The following is a 20,592-nucleotide window of genomic DNA, read 5'->3' as shown; positions in this document are numbered from 1 at the left end:
AAGAACCACATGAAACAATGTTAAAAATATCTAACCTTGTGACCAAAACTATTTTTTTTTTTACAGTTTCTGTTAAATGATAAAAACAAAATCATTAATACTATAATCCAATATTCCTGCTTACCGACAGGATCAGACGTTTCACTTGGCAGAACATCATATCCTGGAACAATCTTGACGTCATTTCCTGTCATCTGAATAAACTAATTGAATAACTTTGGGCTCAAATAACAGAAAACATAAATTTCTGGTTCCATTTTATGAAAGAATTAATGATATTATCTTAATATTAGGACGTAATAATCTTGGAAGGAAACGTTAAACGTTCAAGCAGACGTCTGTATTTTTACTGGCTCAAACATGGCGGATCTCGTGATCAGGCTGTTGAGACCAAGGATGTAAAATGTTCCGGAGGAAGCAATGACTTGGACGGCTCAGGACTGATTATGGTGTAAGTAAACTCCTTAATAGGTGAGAATGTCAAGTTTGCTGCGTTCCGTGAGTTTATAAAAACTCCGGTTTCTAACTGTATGCGAATAAAACGTCTTTCAGGTGAATCGGAATCCATACGACTTCATTTATTTCAGCAATTGCTTTCAAAAAGTTAATTTCAAGATTTGTACTGTAGGTTTATTGCACTGTATGAATTGTTTCTGATTTTGCTAATTATACAAAATGCTGATAAAAATGCACAATGCAGTGACTATTAACCAATGTGAAAGACCGCTGACTGTTTTATTAATAACTAAACGACTTTTAAAAAGTTTTTCAACAAAAGCCTTATTAAAAAAACTTGAACAAAAAAATTATCTTGCCAATTTAAGCTTTGATGTAAAGTTGTCTTTAATCAAGTTAAATACATTAGTTTATTCTTTCACATTTAAGTAAAAAAAAATTAAGACACATTCTTAAGAGTTATTACATGCAAATTGTTACTGATTTGCCACATAGGTTTGTTGTTTTCAATGGGAAGTTTAGTGGAAGGAAAAACTGGTTGAAAAAGCAGCTTGCGATTCTGAACTAAGCCTGTAAGCTGAAACAGAGAGAACCTCCAGGTATCATCCTGGTTGTTTTGTTAGAACATCTTCAGTGTTACATCCAGTGGTGGTAGCTTTGCTAACGCTAAAGTACTACACCAATACTGTATTTAGCTGCTAATATCTGTCCTTGAAAGACTACAACCTTTCAGCAACAATTTAATTTTAACATTATAAGTTTATCTGTCCTTTTGCATTCTGTTGTGTTTTTCTTGTTTGACAAAGTTATTGAGAAAAAAAGGGAGAGGAAACAGAACTGCTGCAAAAGTAGTTTTCTCCCCTTTCAAAGTAAGAGTAAACGTTAAACTACTTGAAAAATTCTCAACTATAAAAAACAAAAAAACTAAATTCAACAGATTCCAAACTTTATTCAACTTAAAGTTTATAAAACAGTCACGTAAATTAGCAAATTTAGCTGGAAAAATTCACTTAGTGAAAGACAAGAAATAAATTTAGTGGAAGTTGAAAGAGTGAGCAAAAATTAGCTCTGGTGTTAGCAGCTTAGCAGAAGTGTGACCACCACTAGTTTTCCAGCTCCTTTTTGGGTAAGTAAAAGTCTAAATTGAAATATATATTTTGAAAAATCCTGGTTATATGTAACCCCAACCCCAACTTTCTGAGAAATGGTTCAAAAACAAGTTTTACTTTTGAATAAAATTGCTAAAACAAATTGACTTTATATATCCTTATCTAAAATTAACCTGTGAAAATGCAGCGGCTCACTTTTTTAAATTTGTTTTACAGTCAACAGAATCTATTGAGTTTTTCTCCTGAAGACATGATTTGTCTAGAAAATGTTTCCACTCACCAGCCTCTGCTTTTTGCTGTAAGAACCCACAACGTGACGAGTTCTGGATAAAAACGATGCAGAAAACAAACATAATCTCAATTCTGTAGGAATAAAGAGATTTTTAATCTAGTTGTGGATCCACAGTCGCGTGGATTCACTCTAAAGTGCAGTTCCTGCAGAGCAGCAGTGTCAAGTCTTTGGTAGGGAGGAGTTCAGTTCTCACCCTCTGTATCCAAACAAAACATTTATTATGCTTTCTTAAACAGATTAGGATAAGTCTCTGGACTATTCAAAACATGGCAATTACATTTCTATGCACAAAATCATTCTATTATGAGCTGCTTTAGGGCCTCTAGCCACTTTAAATCCAAATAAGCTGCTGCTGGCCACGCCCCAACTCAACTTTTACAGTCACACGTCAAAGTGGGTACAAACTTATGCGCAGTTATACAACATAAGATCTTTGAAAAGCATTAGTAGAGCCTCCTGCACAACCAACAAGAATGCAGCAAGTGGTTTCTGGACGGTAAGTCAATAACAAAACTCTTGTCTTGTCCAGGAGCCATTGCCCAGCGGTAAAACCAGCTGATCAAACGGGCTGGAACTTCGCAGGTGTTGCTGGGTAACAGGCGGAACTCCTCTGGGGTTGCTAGGTAACAGGTCTGTTGATTTGTGACGTTACATTCCGGAGGTTTTTGAAACGGCTCATTTTCCAGACACCAAAAAGCATAAACTTATTGTCAAAAATCGTCTGGTTGTTTTTATTTTATTTTTAGCCGCTTTGGGTTGTTTTAAGAAGCAGTTTAGACCCAAACGGAAGTACAAAAATCTGCAAAAATGTGAATTTTGCATAATACGTTCCTGCTAAGTAGATGAGTTATTGCTGTTAAGTCCCACTGTTTGTTGTAGAAAGAAAACGCCTTTACTGCCGTCTCTAGCTCTGGCAAAGTCGCATCAGAGCAGTGACCAGTAGTACGGCGACACATCCGCTGCGGCCGGCGTGCCGCCCTGAGCCGCCGTTGTGGCGCTGCTGAGTCTGCTCGGCGTCATCGTCCCCCCCGCTGCTGTCGGACCGCTGGCTGCTGGACGAGCACTGGACCAGGGGCATCTGGTAGGAGCTGGCTCTCTTCTCGGGGCGGTCCGGGCTGGTGCCGTCGCTGGGGCGCTGGCCGTTGTAGAGCAGGTAGCGGCCGTGGGCGTCCTGCTCCATGTGGAAGAGCTCGTACTCCGTGTGGGGGAGGCGGATGCCGAGCGCCACGCAGCCGTTGGTGACAGTGACGTCCTGCTCCACCCCGACCTGCCACGAGCCCTGAACGCCGCACTCGTCGCCTTTGAAGACGTTGAGGAGGGAGGTGGTGGCCAGATCCATGGGCGTCACTCTCATGTGGTTCACTAGAGGACGGAGACATAGGAGGAATCAGCTCTCTGCTGAGTTTATCAAGGCTAAAACTGAAGTATTTGGAAAAATGCAACCTTTATTTATTTGTAATTTTTGTCGCCCGAACGTTGTACCAGCTCACTGAAAAAACTAAATCTAGCAAAATATTTTTGTTTAGTTTCTTGTGCAAATAGTAAAGCAAAACTAATTTTGAATGAACTTGTCTGCAATATATACTGTATATATGAATAGAACTGAGACGATTAATTAGATTAATTGTGATCAATCATTTGCTGAAATAATCTAATAATAAATCAATAAGCTGTTTTTACAAACTCAAAACGAGTCTTTTCTGTAAGAACAAAATAGTCAAACACAAAAATAACGCAACTAACTTTTTAACAATATATATAAGTAGGTCTGGAACGATTAATCGTGATTAATCAGTAATTGCAACAACTGTTAGATAATTTAGTGATTGGTTAATTGTTAACAGGAGCAGCGAAACACAACAATGGCAATTTGCTGAACAAACCACATTCTGAGGGCAGTAATTTTAATTATGCGATTTTTTTCTGACAATTAATCGGATGAAAAAATTGGCACATTCTGCAGATTTTTTAACCATGTAGGTCTTTTACACGTCATTAGAAATAAATTTAAAGTTTCAAACAAATAATTTAATTAGGTTTTAGAATAAGAAAATACACATTTTAATTTCCAGAAATGCAATAACATTTAATTCCTTTAACGTTCAGATTGATCACTTGTATCAAAGGATGCATCTGCAACTAAAAAAATACTTTATACTAATCTGTTAGCAGATAAAACCAAAAATACTTAAGATTTTGTGTTTTTGGAGAGTTTTAGTTTCATATTCTGTAAAAAAAAAAAAAAAAATGGTCTTATGGAGAACCTTTTCTTATCCAAATATTAATCAATTAATCCAAAAGTAATCAACATATTAGCCCTACACTGTGCTGATGTTAGCAGAAATGGCTGAGCTTTTTATGTTGATATTAGAAGTAATTTTTTTAGCTGTAGCTTCATCTACAGCTAATATTTATCCATAGTGGTTTATGTTGACTTTCCAAACTCAAAATCACATTTCCAGACATCATACTCTCTACGAATCCCAACATTTTGGATCTTCTAAACTCAAAGGAGCATCTTCACTCCAGCTGCGTCTTGTGTAAGACTTTGGTTGGGAAACACAACACCAACCAGTCGAACGCCTTTCTTCTCTTAATTACAAACTAAAGTAAGAAGAGAAGTTTGCAAACCTTTGAAGATAAAGTCGGTCCCTCCCATGACGCTTCTGGAGGCCAGGCCTCGGCTGTAGCGGCCCTGGGCATAGATGGTGAAGGTGGGGTGTTTGCAGGTGGGGTCGGAGTAGTGGTAGTAGTGGCCCTCCCAGGTGTGGTTGCTGTCGTGGAAGACGAAGTGGCGGGTGAGGAAGAGGACCTCGGGCCGCACTTCGCAGCGCTGGCTGACCCACTGGCCGTAGAGGCCCACGGTGAGGTCGGCCCGCGGCGGCAGGATGGGCGGGTGGAACTCGTCCGAGCGGTAGATGATCCGGCAGACGATGCAGCCGTGGTCGTGGTTCTGGAAACGAAGGCATGATGGGCTCAGTTAGTCAAGATGGAGGCGAGTTATGTTACTGACAAATAAAAAATGCTTTATGTAGTCCTTTTACTTTTTTAATTACATACTTTGACTATTAAAAAATGTTGTTCTGGTAGAAAGGTATCGTTAATACAACAAATTTTAGATAGTTTAGTAGACTTGGTTCATTTTCAGCTGGTGCGGTTCTCTTTCACACTGCACTGTGTCAAACAAACCAAACTAATTCAAAAAGATGTTCCCCTCCTTGCCTGTGGGGGCACTACACCAAGAACCAGTGAAGGAAACATGAAACCCTCTGAAGAAGACGACTTCCTGCTTCACAAAATGTAAGCAAATATGTAGCGTCAGATTTTAGGAGCTTTAGGATTTCTACTTACAAACAACTTCTTAACTCCGCTAGTGCTAGACTCACATATTTGTTTTGGTTGTATTTACCCAGAATGCCTTGTGATTTAGTCTGCTTCCTGCTTTTGGAGTGGTTTCTAACCAAACTAAGACGTTGGTTTTAGGCGGATCAGAGTTCATTATTCATTCACACCTTCCCAAATGAACCAGACTTTCAAGAAAACATAAAATTATTAGGATTAAAATATTAAATATACAATCTATTATTGTGGTTATTACTATTATCATTAGCTATCTCTGGAACATAAATTGCTTTACTTCCATGGAAAACACCAACATGTTTAACCCTACTTAAATTTAATTGTTAAACACATTTTTACACCCTAACCTTGAACAAAGTGTGAGAAGTTGGCTGAGTTTTTCTTTTTTTTGTTCTCTTCTTACTATTCTCTTATTAGTTCATCCAAGACAGCACATTTGTCAGCTTTACTTTTGTATTTATGGTGTTTTTATAAATCAATCAATTTCCTGAAACACCTCTGGCTGAAATAACTCCAGGGATTTGCTTCTTTTAGCCTTCTAGCGGTCTCTGGCTTTGGCCCGGGAAAAATTTGATACACTCTTCCCTTTCGACTCTGACATGTTTGAGAGGTTTCTTCTATGTTCGCCTGTTTCTCATCTGGATGAGATCAAGTTCCAGGCTTCAACTCAGACCAGGACTTTCCAGTTCCAGGCAAGGAACAGAAATGTGTTTTAAAAGTGTCTACTGTTGTGAAAGTCCAGATGTAAAGGTGCAATTCGTTCCTGATCTCATCCACGCGTTAATCTGGACCTTGAGACAGATAAGAGCATTTACACAACAGACCTCAACAGATTTAGAGAGGATATGCAGATTTAAAAGATCAGAAGTAGGAAGGTGCCAACGCCTTAAAAACAAAGAATAAAACCTTAAAACCAAATCTATGGCTAACCAACAGCCAGCGACGCCCTCTCCACTTCAGTAAGTCAGATAAATAAGATCTTCAAGATAACCATTATTTATATATTAATTTATCAATGAAAACAAAGCAGGTTTTTCTTTTTACCAAATTACAATCAGTCCTCCAGTTTTCAGCAATCCTGCGATCGTAGAAATTCACACAAAATCAACAGCATTTCTTTTTAGAGTAATCTTAAGATTTTTCAAACAAATTGTCAACTTTTCAAACTCAGAAACTTATTTCTCTTTTAGCAAATCTCTGAGATTAATATCAACATTTCTGAATTTATTTCAAGCAAATTTTCACTTTTTCAAACTCAGAAATTTACTTGTTTTTTTCCTAGAAAATCAAAAAATGTCTGAGTTTGTTTTCGACTTTCAAACAAAATGTTTGTTTTTTCTAAAAAATTTTCTAAGATTATGCAAAAAAATTATGAGATTTTTCTAGCAAGTTTCTGACTTTTGGAGAACAGAAATTACTTGATTTTTCTTTTTTAGAAAATTTTTGAGATTAATTTAAAAATGTCAGATTTTTGGACCCTGTGATTAATCTAACAGTTTCTGAGTTTTTGATAGCATGTTTTTGACTTTTCAAACTCAAATATATTTGTTTTTATCTAAAACTTTATGAGATAATTCTCAAAATTTTTTAGGTTTTTCCAAGCATTTTTTTTTTTAATTTTAGAGTTAAGAAACTTTCTTGTTTTTCTAGAAATTTTACATGATTATTCTGAAATTTTCAGATTTTTTTAGTGCAAATTTTTTACTTTTCAAGCTCAGAAATGTACTTGTTTTTTCTAGCAAATGTTTTTGATCAATCTCAAAATTTCCTAGCTTTTTCTAGAAATTGTTTGACTTTTTGAGTACAGAAATTTTGTAGTTTTTTGTGTGTTTTCTTTAGAAAAGTTCTGAGATTTTTCTCAAAATTTGTTAGATTTTTCAAGCAAATCTTTGACTTTTCAAACTCAGAAATTTACTTGTTTTTTTCTAGAAAATTTCTAAGATTACTCTTAAAATTTATGAGATTTTTCTAGCAAACTTTTGACTTTTAGAGTTGAGAAATTTACTTATTTTTTATATAAAATTTCTGAGTTTTTGGGCATAAATTTATTCTTTTTCTTTAATATTGCCCTAGTATGGCATCCTGGAATGTGACGACAGGAAAGTGGGGAGCATAACAGGAACAAAAACTGCATCCAGATATGATGGGATAAATAAATGCATCACCAGCGTGTGAGAGTTGAAAGAAGAAAACTCAGATAAAGACCCAGGTTCGCCTCAGAGTGATTGCGTCCTGTCCAGATGTCTGGATGAAACGGTGGAGCCTCAACACCACGGGTGAAACCGAAGGTCGCCGTGATGCAACATCATCAACATGAACATACTGTTCAGATAAAATCACGTCTGCTGCACAGACTGGACAGCTGCAGCTTTCCAACTGCAGAACAACTGGAAGCTTTCAAGTGCTACTCAAGAAAATCTCTTCCAAAGACCGAACTCCCATGAGGCTGGTTTGACTCCGTCATTGCAGGGTGGGTAAGGTTTAATACCCAACCTCCTAAACTCGGTCACTGTTTTCCCAGACAACCTGTCTGCAACGGGGCTTCAGGAAGAACAAATGAAAAGAAAGAAAAGGGAGGAGAGAAATCTGCGGATGAGATATTCCCGGTGCAGCTCCATAAACGCCTCGGAGGGAGAGATTAATGAGATGACTGGGATTAAAACGTTCAGGACATTTGTATTTTTTTTAAATGGTTGTACCACCATCATAGATGTTCGTGTGAGCAAGAGTTGATGCAGGACTACAGGAAATCAAAAAACAAAAAACATTTGTTCTGGTTGCATTGTAATCCTGTCAGCAGATAAATAAAGAATAAGTTGGACTGTTCGTGCTTGCATTTCCCTGAAGACTTGACGGAAATATTATTGCTAAATAAAATAATTCAGTGAAGTGTTAAATCCAGCTGGGAGGAACTTGGACAAGTTTTTTTTTTGTTTTCCAGATTGCAAATAAAAATGTTACAGGCACAGTGACACGGTTCGAAATGAGCCCGTTTGTTTTCTTTAGCTTTTGTGAGGATTCTTCTTCGTTGGTTCCACGTTTATTCTTCCACTGAGAACATCTGGACGAAACCCGAGCAGAAGGCATGATGGGAAAATGACAGACCAATAAAACTATGGAAAATGTAAAAAGGAATGACGCTTTTTGTTAGCATAACGTTGAAAGAGGAAATTTGTTCTCTGTAAAGTTATGGTTTACCTTTTTTTTAGGTGGCCATTTATCATGATAAACTTCTGATCATGATAAGATTTTGATTGATAATTTTCACAATAAATACAAATGAATGATGCCTGAAAATATACACAGCTGTTCATATTGTTGCGATTGTTATTTTCACAATTTTTTCCCCACTGTTTGTTCAACAAAGGTGAATCAATAAATACCAAATAATTCAAAATAAATATGATTAAATGCATTTAAGTGAAATTAATCACACCTCTTTATGTGACTGGTGCCCTAAGAAACGTATTACAAATGGGAATATATTTCTAAAGCAGTATTTTAAAGAAAGTTACCTAAAAAAGAAGTGTTGTCACGTTTATTGATTTCACAATAGTCCATATCGCCCACCCCTAGCTCTTATGTTTTTACTCTTGCTTATAATTTGAGATAAACGTCTTTCCCCCCAAAAATTTAGTGATCATTTCAGTGTTTTTACACCAGTCTTTCTCAAACTGCTGGTCCGCGGGTGCCCTCTAGTGTTCAACGAGGTACTGCATGTAAACCACCGTTTATTTGCCGTGACGTCAGATCAAAGTGCGACGCTACAGCTAAGCTAGCTTACCAAACAATTCTGTTCAAAAGTAATAATGGATAAGTGGCTTACAAAGAAAAGCTGGAGATACCGGCGCAAAGTTTTTAAACATTATTAAAGATAATGTTTATTAATAGGAATGCAGATATTGGTCTTAATATATACGACCTTTCTTTGCGTTATTCCCGGGGCAATTTCTAGTTAGGTGGTCCGTCAGTGAAACAAATCACACTTCTTTGTGTCGCAGGTGTCTTAAAGCAACATATTACAAATGTGAATGTTTTTCAAGAGCAGTATTTTTAAAAAGTTACCTAAGAAAATTTGTGAACACTGGTTAACCCCACTGGTTTACTGCCATCATCAGGTTGAAGGAGCACGACGAGAGCTAACGGCCAAATTTAATTTAAAATGGTTTAAATCTCCAGGAAAAGAGAAGAGACCCCGATGTTTCAGAGTTTATTTGCGCCTCTTTCTTGGACAGAGTCATTGACTGAATTATTGTTGCCAATATAACTCTGGACCTTGGTTTCCATTTCCAACAGAAAGTACTCCCAGCACTACGTTCAGATGTGCTGCTGCCAAGACCAACCATTAAGGGCCATGTCGTCTTGTTTATATTTGGCTGAGTCTGTTTTCTACATGGAACAGTAGGTGGCGCTATTGCCAACAATAACTGTGTGTTACTACTGGTCAAACATGAAACTGGTCAAAATTGAGATTTTTCTTTCCCACACGTAATACTTGAATGTTTGTGATTTTTCTTATTATGTAAACTAAAAAAAACCCCAGAAGTTTAAGGAAACTACACAGCTTTTCCTTTTACAAAGATCAAATACATTCATCAAGAAGAAAACGCATGACCAGCACTATTAATGTAGGTGGTTAAAGTAGTTAGCTTAATATAGTGTTGGCATAAAATAAAACATTCTGAGTACAATTAGTGGTTTGACCAAAACAAAACAATGTTTTTTTCATTTATTTGCTTAATTAATTTTTTTAAAACTTCCAATTTGTTTGAAAATTGTGACCTTGAAGTGATGAAACTGAGACGATATAAACTATATTGTTTGTAGCTAATTTTGTCTATAAGATCTTAATTTACCAAGAATATAATTTAAAAATTTCCACTTCTGGAAACAATTTTAAAATGTCCAGTTTTACACTCCAAAATGCAAGAAAATAAAAAACACTAAAAGTGATTTTATTTCTGGAATTTTTAAAATTAATTTATCATAAACGAGCCTGACGCAATAAGCAATAAATTAATATTAATTAATTAATTATTTTAATAATAATAATAAAATTTTATAAAATGTACTTTATATGCTACAAAATGACAATAAAAGCAATAACCAATATAAGAATAATAAAAACTTATTTAAAACATCATAAGATTTAGAAACAGATAGAAGATAGAAACAGCAAACAAGCTTAATGAATAGCCAGGTGAATATTAAAAACTACATTAAAAAAATATTTTTTTTTATTAAGAAATGCAGAAATAAAGTGAATTTCTAACTATAATTTCAATTAAATAAAGTCCTGCAAGTCCTCAGAAACAGTATTTTTTCAAATATAAATGATTTCCAGTGAAATTTCTGAATGTAAGTGACAAAATAAAAGCAGCGGTTGTGACCCAGATTAGATGATTACAAAGAAGTCGTTTTTCTCCCGCGCAGCGCTGCAGCTGGGCGAGAGAAAATGAAAGAAACAAATTTCTCTCTTGCATCACCGCCGAGTTCCACCCAGTAACCACAAATGAACATGCTGGCACCAGCAAGGGGTTCTGGGCTGGGACCAGTTCTGGGTACAGCAGCTTAAAATTAATGGATCGGATCGTCACTAAAACCCCCTGAGTAAAAATGAAAAATGTTGCAGCTTAAAGAGGTGGGTGAGCCGAGCAGCAGAGCCTTTTTAATCACAAAGAAACAAGACAATTAGAAACAAATTTACTGTTTGTTCCCACAACTAAGCAATACTTCCTTTATATAAAAAAGATTAATAGGATTTTAAGAAAACATGGATTAGTTTGTGCATTTTGAGCTTAAAAAAAAGAACCGGAAAACATCCAGAAAGGTTTGTTGATGAATTAAAATGTTATCTTGTGCTGAGATAAATCTAAATCCATCCATTACTCTTTTTTTTAAAGAGGCAGTATTATGTGTTTTCAAGGCACATAGTGTTACTTTATCGTTAAGTAACCAGGCCTGTCACAATAACAATGTTTGGTGGACAATAAATTTTCTGAAAGGTTCTTGCAATAAACGATAATATTGTTGTTTGAGACCATTTTCAATAAATATAATGGTAATAGAATAATAACGCAAGAACACATTCTCAAAGATTAATAAACTTTAACTCTGGAACTGGGAGATATTAAATATTCAAAATGATTAGAGCAACAGAAACAACAAGTAAAAGTAATCATAAAGTCTCTGTAAACAAAATTGTCCTGCAAAAACAGGACAATTTTGAGACCAAAACACTAAAATGAAGACTTTCATCATCCAGCTTTTGGTAGAAACAGAGAAAAGAGAAAAACTTAGAAAAGTTTTAAAATTATTAATTAATTTATGACAGGTCTACAAGTAATTATGTGACTTTAAGTCATTAAAAAAAGCTATATGTATGTGTATATATATGTGTACATATATGACTTAAACATTTTTTTACTTTACTCCTCTATTAACGCTCTAACAATGTTTTTTTAAATCAACGTTTCACGAAGTAGCAGCTCATATAATAAGCTCAGCAGATGTTCCACCAGGGGTTTGCTAATTGCTGCTGGCTAGTCTGAAGGAGCTGAAGGAGGGAGGGCTGCTCTGTATGGCAGCTTGGTCCACCCAGGCGTTTTCCACAGCTGAATGGTTGCCATGGAGATTAAAGGATTTCTCAACACTCCAGGTGTGTTTTTGATGAGTGGATAACATTATAACATAATATAAAGTTCAAAAAGGTCAATTTTACATATTGTTGCTTCTTTCACTTCAAGGTAAATTAACTTCCTCTTGGTGTTCATGACTGAAACGAGTCTTATACCAGGTTCAGGTTTGGAAACACTCTTTGTCTCGAGCCTGAAACGCGCCTGAAACCAGACCCAGTTTTCTGGAGTATTTAACGCGACTCCAGATTCTACGAATGCTTAATTGGTCCCAGAGAAATTCACAGGCTTCACACTGCGCCTCTTCAGGTCAAAGGGGGTGTCAGTATGGCTGTGGTCTTTTCAGCTCAACAGGGGAGACCGTGTGATCCTTCCACGCTCTGATCTGCAACACCGAAGCCCATTATCCCAGTGGATAGGGTATTTGTTTAGACAGCCGACTCCAGCAAGATTTCATTGTATTCTTAGCGGACCGTGACAGTGAAAACATCACTCAGGAGTTTGTAGCCAGCAGGGAAACCCCTGTTCAGTAACATAAACAGAGAAATTACATCCTGTCAGCACAGCAGAGGTTTTGGATTTGAGATTAAATCAACACAGTTTCTGCTTAGTTTATATTAACATACACTAACATACACAGTTGCTGCCATTCCTTTGCATAAAGGGAGAAAAGTTGGTGGTGAAAAGTGAGATTCTTCTGACATTTAATGACACCAGGGAGAGCCTTCCTCAATTTATTTGAACTACATATTGAAGATATTCAACAAATAAGTTCATGAACACTTTCATTTCGATCCTTACAGTATGTAACTTTTATATATAAAAAATGTTTTTCACGTATTTGTTAAAACTGCCATGACAGTTTAGTATGAAATTACATTTATGAAAAGACTGAACTTTTCTGTCTTCTTCCATTCCTAACTAGAAATAACCAATCAGAGTGGGTGTTTGTGCTGTCAATCATGCTTGTGTAGGCGGAGCTTACACCCTCCCCCTTTCTATATGTTAGGCTATGATAGGTCTTGGATGTTCAAGCCAGTTAGCATGATCATTCACGCTAACTTTTAGCAAAGACTAAATTCAAGTTAGTGTGAATCCTGGCTAGCATTTAAGCTAACTTGAATGCTAGCTTCAATGCTAGTTTGTGGATAAACAGTGTCATTATTTATCTACAAATAAACAATATTTTTGTTTATCTACCAATGATAAAAAAATGACCGTCCATGATTTTAGTCTTTTACCAAAGAGTAAATTTATGTTAGCTTCAAAACTGGTTTGTATGGAAGCTAACTAGGTTCAATGTTAACTAGTTTTCAACCCAGCGATGCAAACCAATGCAAACCAAACATGGGTTGAAATCTAGTTATCATTCACCCAGTTAGCTTTAGCTAATTACCCTGAATGCTGGTTAGCTTGAATTAACATTGAAGACAGTTACTTCAGTTATGGATAAATAGCTTCATTGTTTATCTACTAATGATGGTAGAAAAAGGTTTTCCTGGAACAGTAAGTTGTTTCTGTGCCATTGGCACATTAAGCTGCATGAGAATGATAACATGATTGTCATACTTGAGCATGATTGACAGCGGTAAGAGATGGAAGAGGTCAATCTTTTCAGATTACTCATATTATTCTGTCACGGCATAATGACAGTTTTAACAAATATCTTTATAAAGGTTACATGCCCCAGTTTTAATGGTCAACATGGCTACTGGTTATGGAAATGCAGGTAAATCCATCCTCAGTTAACTGGATATAATCTAATTTGTTTAGAAAATATCTAAATAAAGACCCAAAAACCGCACAGGTCACCCCTTTTTTTTTTTTTTTTAGAGAACCAACCTTGGCGTTCTGCAGGGGGATCTGGTAGCTGGACGGTTTGTAGTAGAGCCTCTGCGACGGCTCAGTGTGGATGTCTCCCAGGAACAGCTCCTCCACCAGGTGATCCAGGTTGTGATGCAGGTACTGCTTCTCCACCCGCAGCAGCTGCAGCTCATGCATGGTGAAGTTCAGCTCTTTGGAGCAGTCGAAGCCTCCCTCTTCGTTCCACAGCTCATACATCAAGCCGGGCTCCCAGGGGCCCCTCGCGGCCCCCCTGCAAATACGACCGAGCCGCTCGTTCAGCTCTTTGGCCTTAGCGGTGGTGTGAGGCACGGTCTGGACCTGGTGCAGTTGGTACTCTGCCTCTGTGCCGCCCCGGACTATCCAGGAGGCCTGGCGCAGGCGCAGGCGGCCGCTGATGACCAGCGTGTAGGTGGGTTTGGTGCAGTGGTTGTCTTCGTAGTAAAACTGGTGGGCCTGGAAGGTGTTGTTGGGGTAAAACCTGTAGGAGCGGGTCAGAAACTCTGGGCCAGGTCTCACCTCACAGCTGCAACAAAGACACAGGAAGCCACATGAAACTTATGAAAGTTCATGTTAAAATGAAATTACATTCCACATTTTTACACAGAGCATGAATTAAAACTAGGGATGAAACGATTAATCGGTTTAATTGTGATTAATTGATTATTGAACTAATCATCAACTTAGTAAATCGATTAATCGTTAACTGGAGTATACAGACTAAAACAAAGGACGTTGCTTAAAACTAAAACTTTGTGAAATTTTAATGCGTTGCTCAGAGCTACAAAGGTATATATGGAGGGCCTAAAGGGCCAAAATTAAACAAATGTTTTAGGACTTTAACAATTATTAGAGTAATCTTCAAGTAATTTAGAAAATCAATAAATCTTTAGGTGGAGCATATAGACTCAAAATATCAACAATTAAATAAATACACACATAATTAAATAATTAATTTAATTAACCATAAAATCAACATTTAATTACATGTTTTAGGACTGAAACAATTAAACAGATTAATCATGATTACTGAAATAATCAACTAATTTAGTAAACTAATTATTAACTGGAGTATACAGATGAAGAAAACTAAAAGATTGTGATATTTTAATGTTCTGCTCAGTGGTATGAAGGCAAGTATGGAGGACCAAAAGGGTCAAAATTAGCTAAATACATTTATTCAAATAATTAATTAAATGCACCATTAAATGAATAAATGTTTAATTAAATGTTTTCAGGCTGAAATGATTAATGATTAACTATGATTAATTAATTATTGAAATAATCGTCAATTAAATTAGTAACTGATTAGTTGTAAATGCAGACTAAAAAATAGGACATTTGCTAAAAGAATAACATATTCAGAACCAAAATTAAACTAAAACTGCAAAAACATTTTGCATTAAAGATAAAAAGACCTTCTTTGTCTGTAAATACATTTTACCCAAAACTCCTCAAGTTGCAAAGTTTTAGCTTTGTCTAGTTAAAGCTAAAACTAGCTTGTGTTGGCAAGCTAGCTAACCCTTTCAAAATCTAGCATTTGGTGCAAGCTAAATGCTACTTTGGAAGCTAGCTGTATTTTAGCATTTCATTGGTTAAAATGCTAAAATATAGCATTTCATTGGTTAAAATGCTAAAATATAGCATCTTAGGCAATAAAATCTTATTTAAAAAGTAACTGAATTACTTGTCTATTTGCATCTTTTAACATATTTCTTATACAAAGGCTCAAGTGGTTAAATGAAAATTTGTAGAATGTGCCATTTTTCAAAAATCTAATGAATCGATTAATTATCAGGATAATTGATAGATTAATCAATTGATAAAATAACTTTTTTTTGCAGGCCTAATTCAGACCTTTGTGTAAAATAGCTAGCAGGAAAACCAGCTAACCTGGAGGACACCCAGTGGCCCTCCACGATGGGAGGCATCTGCACGGTGATTCGGGCTCCGTTGTGGAGATGCTTCAGCATGTGGCTGCACAGCGAGTCTTTGGACGAAGCGCCGAAGGTTTTCTTCAGAGAATGATGACCGGAGTGAGGCAGAGAGGAGCCTTCAGCCCAAACTGAGGGAAAAACAACACAATTACATTTAGAGGACAATCCGGGGCTAGAGCTGAACGAAAGAGTATAAAAATAAAATTTCTGATTTTAATCAAATTTGTTTTTACACTCAATATATATATCTATATACATATAGATATATATATTACAAATGACAGAAAATATTTTCAACTTATTTCAATCATCTCTTTTGTGAGTTGTACAACTAATTATTGAGAAAACGTTACAAGAATTTTTGTTTAATTATGAGAATATAGTCATGTTAGCAGGAAAAAATTGCAATTTTACCAGAACAAATATCTTAAAATCTGTTTTAATAAAAATAAACACAGTTGTTTGCATGACTGTTTAATAGTCCTGCTACTGATAATAATTATTGCTGATGTGCTAAAAGATTAACTATTTCTGTTAAGTATTAAGTATTAGCTGTAAAATGTAAATCAAAGTATAACTTCATAAGATGATCTATGTTATTTAAATTTTTTGTCATTTATTTTGTGTAGGAGTTCTCATAAACTTACTACTTTATTATGGTAATAAATAAAATGAAAAATTGTAAACTGGCTCTAATACTCAACATCCAAATAAATAGTAAAACATGATTGTCAAACAAGATGGCTGCCCTTGGCGTGCTGACATCACTATGAACTATGGAAGCACCAGGAGTAAATTGGTGGAAAAAGCCCCCTGATTTTCCAAAAATTAAATCTTCAAGAACAGAAAACTCAATTAATCAAAAAAATTGACTTATCACCCAGTGCTCAAAGCAACTCTGGGGTTTTATACTCTACTAAATTAACTGTGCAGGACTCATAAATGGTAAATTAGAGCAAGATCAAAAAATGAAAGAACCATGGTTTAAAGCTTTCCTCATGGTTTCAATTGACTGAGCTGCTTTGAACTTCTTTTGAATTCTTAATTTAATCATCTTAAACCAAGCAGGCACATAAGTGACGCCTCTTCTTAATGAAAAATGTGTCTGATCAAGATGAATAACGGTTTAACGCTTTATGTCTGAGTTCCGCTGGCCCGCTTTCCGTCCAACCAAATGGAAAACAATAACCTCAGCGCTGGAATGAGCCTGTCGGGATAAAATGTCGGAAATGAAAGCATTTCCAAAGCCCACAGACAAAGACCGGCCCTGAGGCTCACATTCCTATGAGGTTTTATTCCATGTAATGCCCCATATCATAAAAATCTACCTTGAAATACGAAGACTTGGCTCTAAACTCTTTCTGTCAGACCTGGAAGTGTCATCCAATGCTCTGGAATGCCACTGCAGGTTGCTCTGTGTTTTTAATTCGAGACTAATGAGGTAAGGATGGACAAAAACCCCATTTCATTAAAAGAAACCAAAAGTCCAGAGAAAGCCAAAGCTGCCTCCAGCTGTTTGACACCAAATTGGCCTGAAAAATTAAAAACACAAAACAATATGGTTTTAAGAAGCTGCACTGTTTGTTGTTTGCGCCTCCAAACTATTTCAGAAAACAGAAATAATGACAACGTTAATCTAAACTAAGTGTTTTCACACCTGATAAATCTGGTAAATTCAGTTTAATTTGGGACTAAAGTTGTAACATTTGTGACATTTTCAGCTGCTGTGGTTCTTTCACACTGCACTATCAAACAAACCAAACCCTTTGGAAAACCTGTTTCCCTCCTCGCCTGTGGGGGCGCTGCACCAAATACTGCTGAAGGAAATGACATATAAAACCTCAGAGGAAGACATGAGCACAACCTTCTTCCTTTCCTTTTTCACAAAATGTAAACAAACATGAAATCGTGTCAGATTTTAGCGGGTACAGGATTTCTTTTTTGTCTTTGGTCAAAGAGCTATTTGGTTATATTTACCCACAATGCCCTGCGCTAGTCCACTTCCTGCTTTTGGAGCGGTCTGCAGTCCACTTGGCTTTCACATATGCATTTGAACTGCACCAGAGTTCACTTGTAGGTTTACTAAACTTTGAATTTTTGATCTGCATCAGAGTTTGATTATACATTCACACTTCCCCAAATGAACCGGACTTTCTAGACAAAAGAACAAGAGTTTGATTAAAGTGAACTAAGCAGAGCTTGTGTGAATGGAGTTGTGATACGTCAACACATTTTTACTCAAGTAAAAAGTAAAAAGTAGGCATAGTAGAAGTTGGATTAGCAGTGTTAGCCAGCAGCTGATGGTGTCATTCAGGTCATGTTACTGTGGAATATTGTCTGTTTCCTGGATAATTAGATGTGAGCATGACAGTCATACAGCAACAGTCTTCAGTCAGAGGCCTTTTTAGAGTCATTGCAAGACAGACTGCTAGTGGAGATCCACAACAACTGGATGATAGAAGTTCTGATATCATTTAATTTCCTTTAGGGATCAATAAAGTATGTTTGTAATTTAATTGTCTTAATCATAGTAAGAAAGTTGAGTGGAATCTGATAAACTGAACTGTAAGTGACAAAGAAAATATAAAATATTAAAGTATGGAAGTCAAACTGGAAGCTTCTGGTACCAGAGCCAATCAGATGAAAACAAGGCACTAGTCAAAATGATCGATTATTGACTATATTGGTTTTATGACTTCTTCTTCTGTTTTTATGATGTAAAAGCACGTCTCAAAATGCTATAAAGATAAACGTGACTGACATCAGCAATGCAACAGAAATCAGTTAATATCAATAATCGATTACAATAATGATTTTAGCAGTTTTCCTTAAAGCAATTATTTACGTAGTTTATTCTATTGATTACTCTGATGATTAATCTGATTTTAAAAAATGGCACGTTCTGCAGAATTTCCATTTAACCACTTACATTTTTATTTTTTTACATAAAACATGCATTAATAAATGAGTAATTTAGTGTTTCATCATTTGTAGGAAATACTTCTAACATCAACAAAAGCTCAGCTCTTTCTACTTGACTGATCAATACAGTGTATGGATAATCTATTGGCTATTTTCTGGGATTCAGTGATTAATAATTGAATTGAAAATGTGCTTAATAGCATGTTTTTTTTCTGATGAAGCAAAGCTATGTTGGCTGAGGAGTTTTAGGTGAAGCATAATTTGAGATAAAGGTTGTTTTTTTAATTTTAAATGCAAAATTTATATATTTTCTGTACAGTTTTAATTTAATTACCGCTCTGAGTTTGTTGTTATTTTACCAAATAGAATTTTTTTTTGAGTCTGCATACCCTAACAATTAATCAATTATTAAATTTGTTGACAATTATTGTAATAGATTCATCACAATTAATTGTTTCAGCCTTACTTGACATACCTTTAAGAAAAAATCCCTATTTTTTACTTTCCTGTTGTCTGAAGCGTATAATTTTAATTTCTGGCAAATAAGTGAAATATTTTGTCTAATTTATCTCCTTAAGCTGCGCTCTTAAGTTTGCAGCACTGTCCAAATCTACTAAAAATCGCAGCATCATAATGAGATGTAAACTAGTTTTAAATCAGAGTAACAAATCTTTTTGCGTTAAAGCCAAATGGGAACCAAATGGGAACCAGACCGACTGGGAGATAAATGAGGAAATGATTATAAGGAGCCGATACGCTCCCCGTTTGAAGTCTCATGCGTCTTCCCCAGGTGACGGATGCACCGGCGAGCGGAAAGCCATCTTTTTTACCCTCTCCCTTCATTAAGGCAATAATCATAACAACTGAGACGTTTTCTGCTGCTGCTTTCCCAAGCTGCTGCACTCTACCTCGATTCAAAGAGACCACAAAACTCCCAGAGCCCTAAACCACAGCGAACATTTCCAGTTGGCCTGATCCCACTGGTGAGGTAAGAGCACTGGGAGCTCTGACAGCAGCCAAGTAAAAAAAAAATAAAAATAAAAGTCCAAAGAGCCAGAGAGGGAGCCACACAAAGGACATTTGTTTGTTTTATCTCAGAGCAGAGAGAAACTAAAACCAACTTTAAAATATTTAATTTATTGGCGACATTTAGACTCTACTGGAGTTCAAATGACTTTCTTTAAAGGGAACCTAAAAACAGCTTAAAAAAAAAATCCACACAGCCGTTTCTTGGCAATAAGTTCATGTTTTTTGATTACTGATTAATTGTGATTAATTAACACGATTACGAAGTCACAACGTTACCTAGCAACTCCACACAAGTCCAGTCCGTTACCTAGCAACCCAAGCTGAGCTCCAGTACACTTGGTCTGTTTTGTTGTTAACTTCCCATTCAGAAACCACTTGCTGCATTCTTGTTGGTGGTGCAGGAGGCTCCACTTTTACTTTTCAAAGATGTACAGTATGGTTGTATAATTGTGCATCTGTCTGCAGCCGTTTTCACGTAGGAGTGTGAACATTGATTTGTGGGCGTGGCCAGCAGCCGCTTATTCAAATTTAAAGTGACAGGACGCACTAAAACATCTCATTCTGAAAGGACTAAAATCTCATCAATATCATTAAAAAAATATTAATAAATGTTTCCAGAGATCAACAAAGGTCAACCAGCAAGTCGACGTTTACAAATCAAACACAAATGGCCCCCCAGCCATTTGAACACCGTCAAATTAAGTATTATATCTTCTTCTAAGATTTGTACATCTTTATGTACAAATTTTCTTCAAGTAAAAAATGTACTCTGAATTTTTACAATGTAATTTTTTAAATCATATTTTACTTATTTTGAATGTTTTTTTGTTTTTTTAAAAGAATATTTTTAGAAATGTTTTGCTTCCTGGTGTTTTTTAATCAACATTTTTTTTATCAATAATGACCCAAAAAGTGCCACAATATAATTTGTGAATTTAGATGCAAATGTCAATTAAAATTTGAATATGCATTTGTAGTTATTACAGAACAAAACATGCAGATGTTTGTCT

General features: G+C 35.9%; 1 protein-coding gene across 4 annotated transcripts in view; it reads right to left on the bottom strand.

Annotated features, from left to right (window-relative positions):
* Positions 1-557: 557 nt before the first annotated feature.
* Positions 558-20,592, bottom strand: part of LOC122840869 (protein APCDD1-like) — a 56,223-nt gene continuing 36,188 nt past the window's right edge. For all 4 annotated transcript variants that reach the window (XM_044133636.1, XM_044133637.1, XM_044133639.1 and 1 more), the window contains 4 exons: positions 15,588-15,759; positions 13,695-14,220; positions 4,489-4,810; positions 558-3,219 (listed from right to left, as the gene is read on the bottom strand). In XM_044133636.1, the coding sequence (XP_043989571.1) occupies positions 2,762-3,219; positions 4,489-4,810; positions 13,695-14,220; positions 15,588-15,759 (1,478 nt within the window). In that variant the 3' untranslated portion in view covers positions 558-2,761. The remainder of the gene's footprint in view (positions 3,220-4,488; positions 4,811-13,694; positions 14,221-15,587; positions 15,760-20,592) is intronic.

The sequence above is a fragment of the Gambusia affinis genome, linkage group LG12 (genome assembly GCF_019740435.1).
Source record: "Gambusia affinis linkage group LG12, SWU_Gaff_1.0, whole genome shotgun sequence".
NCBI lineage: Eukaryota > Metazoa > Chordata > Actinopteri > Cyprinodontiformes > Poeciliidae > Gambusia > Gambusia affinis.
This window is presented reverse-complemented; position numbering and strand designations above follow the sequence as displayed.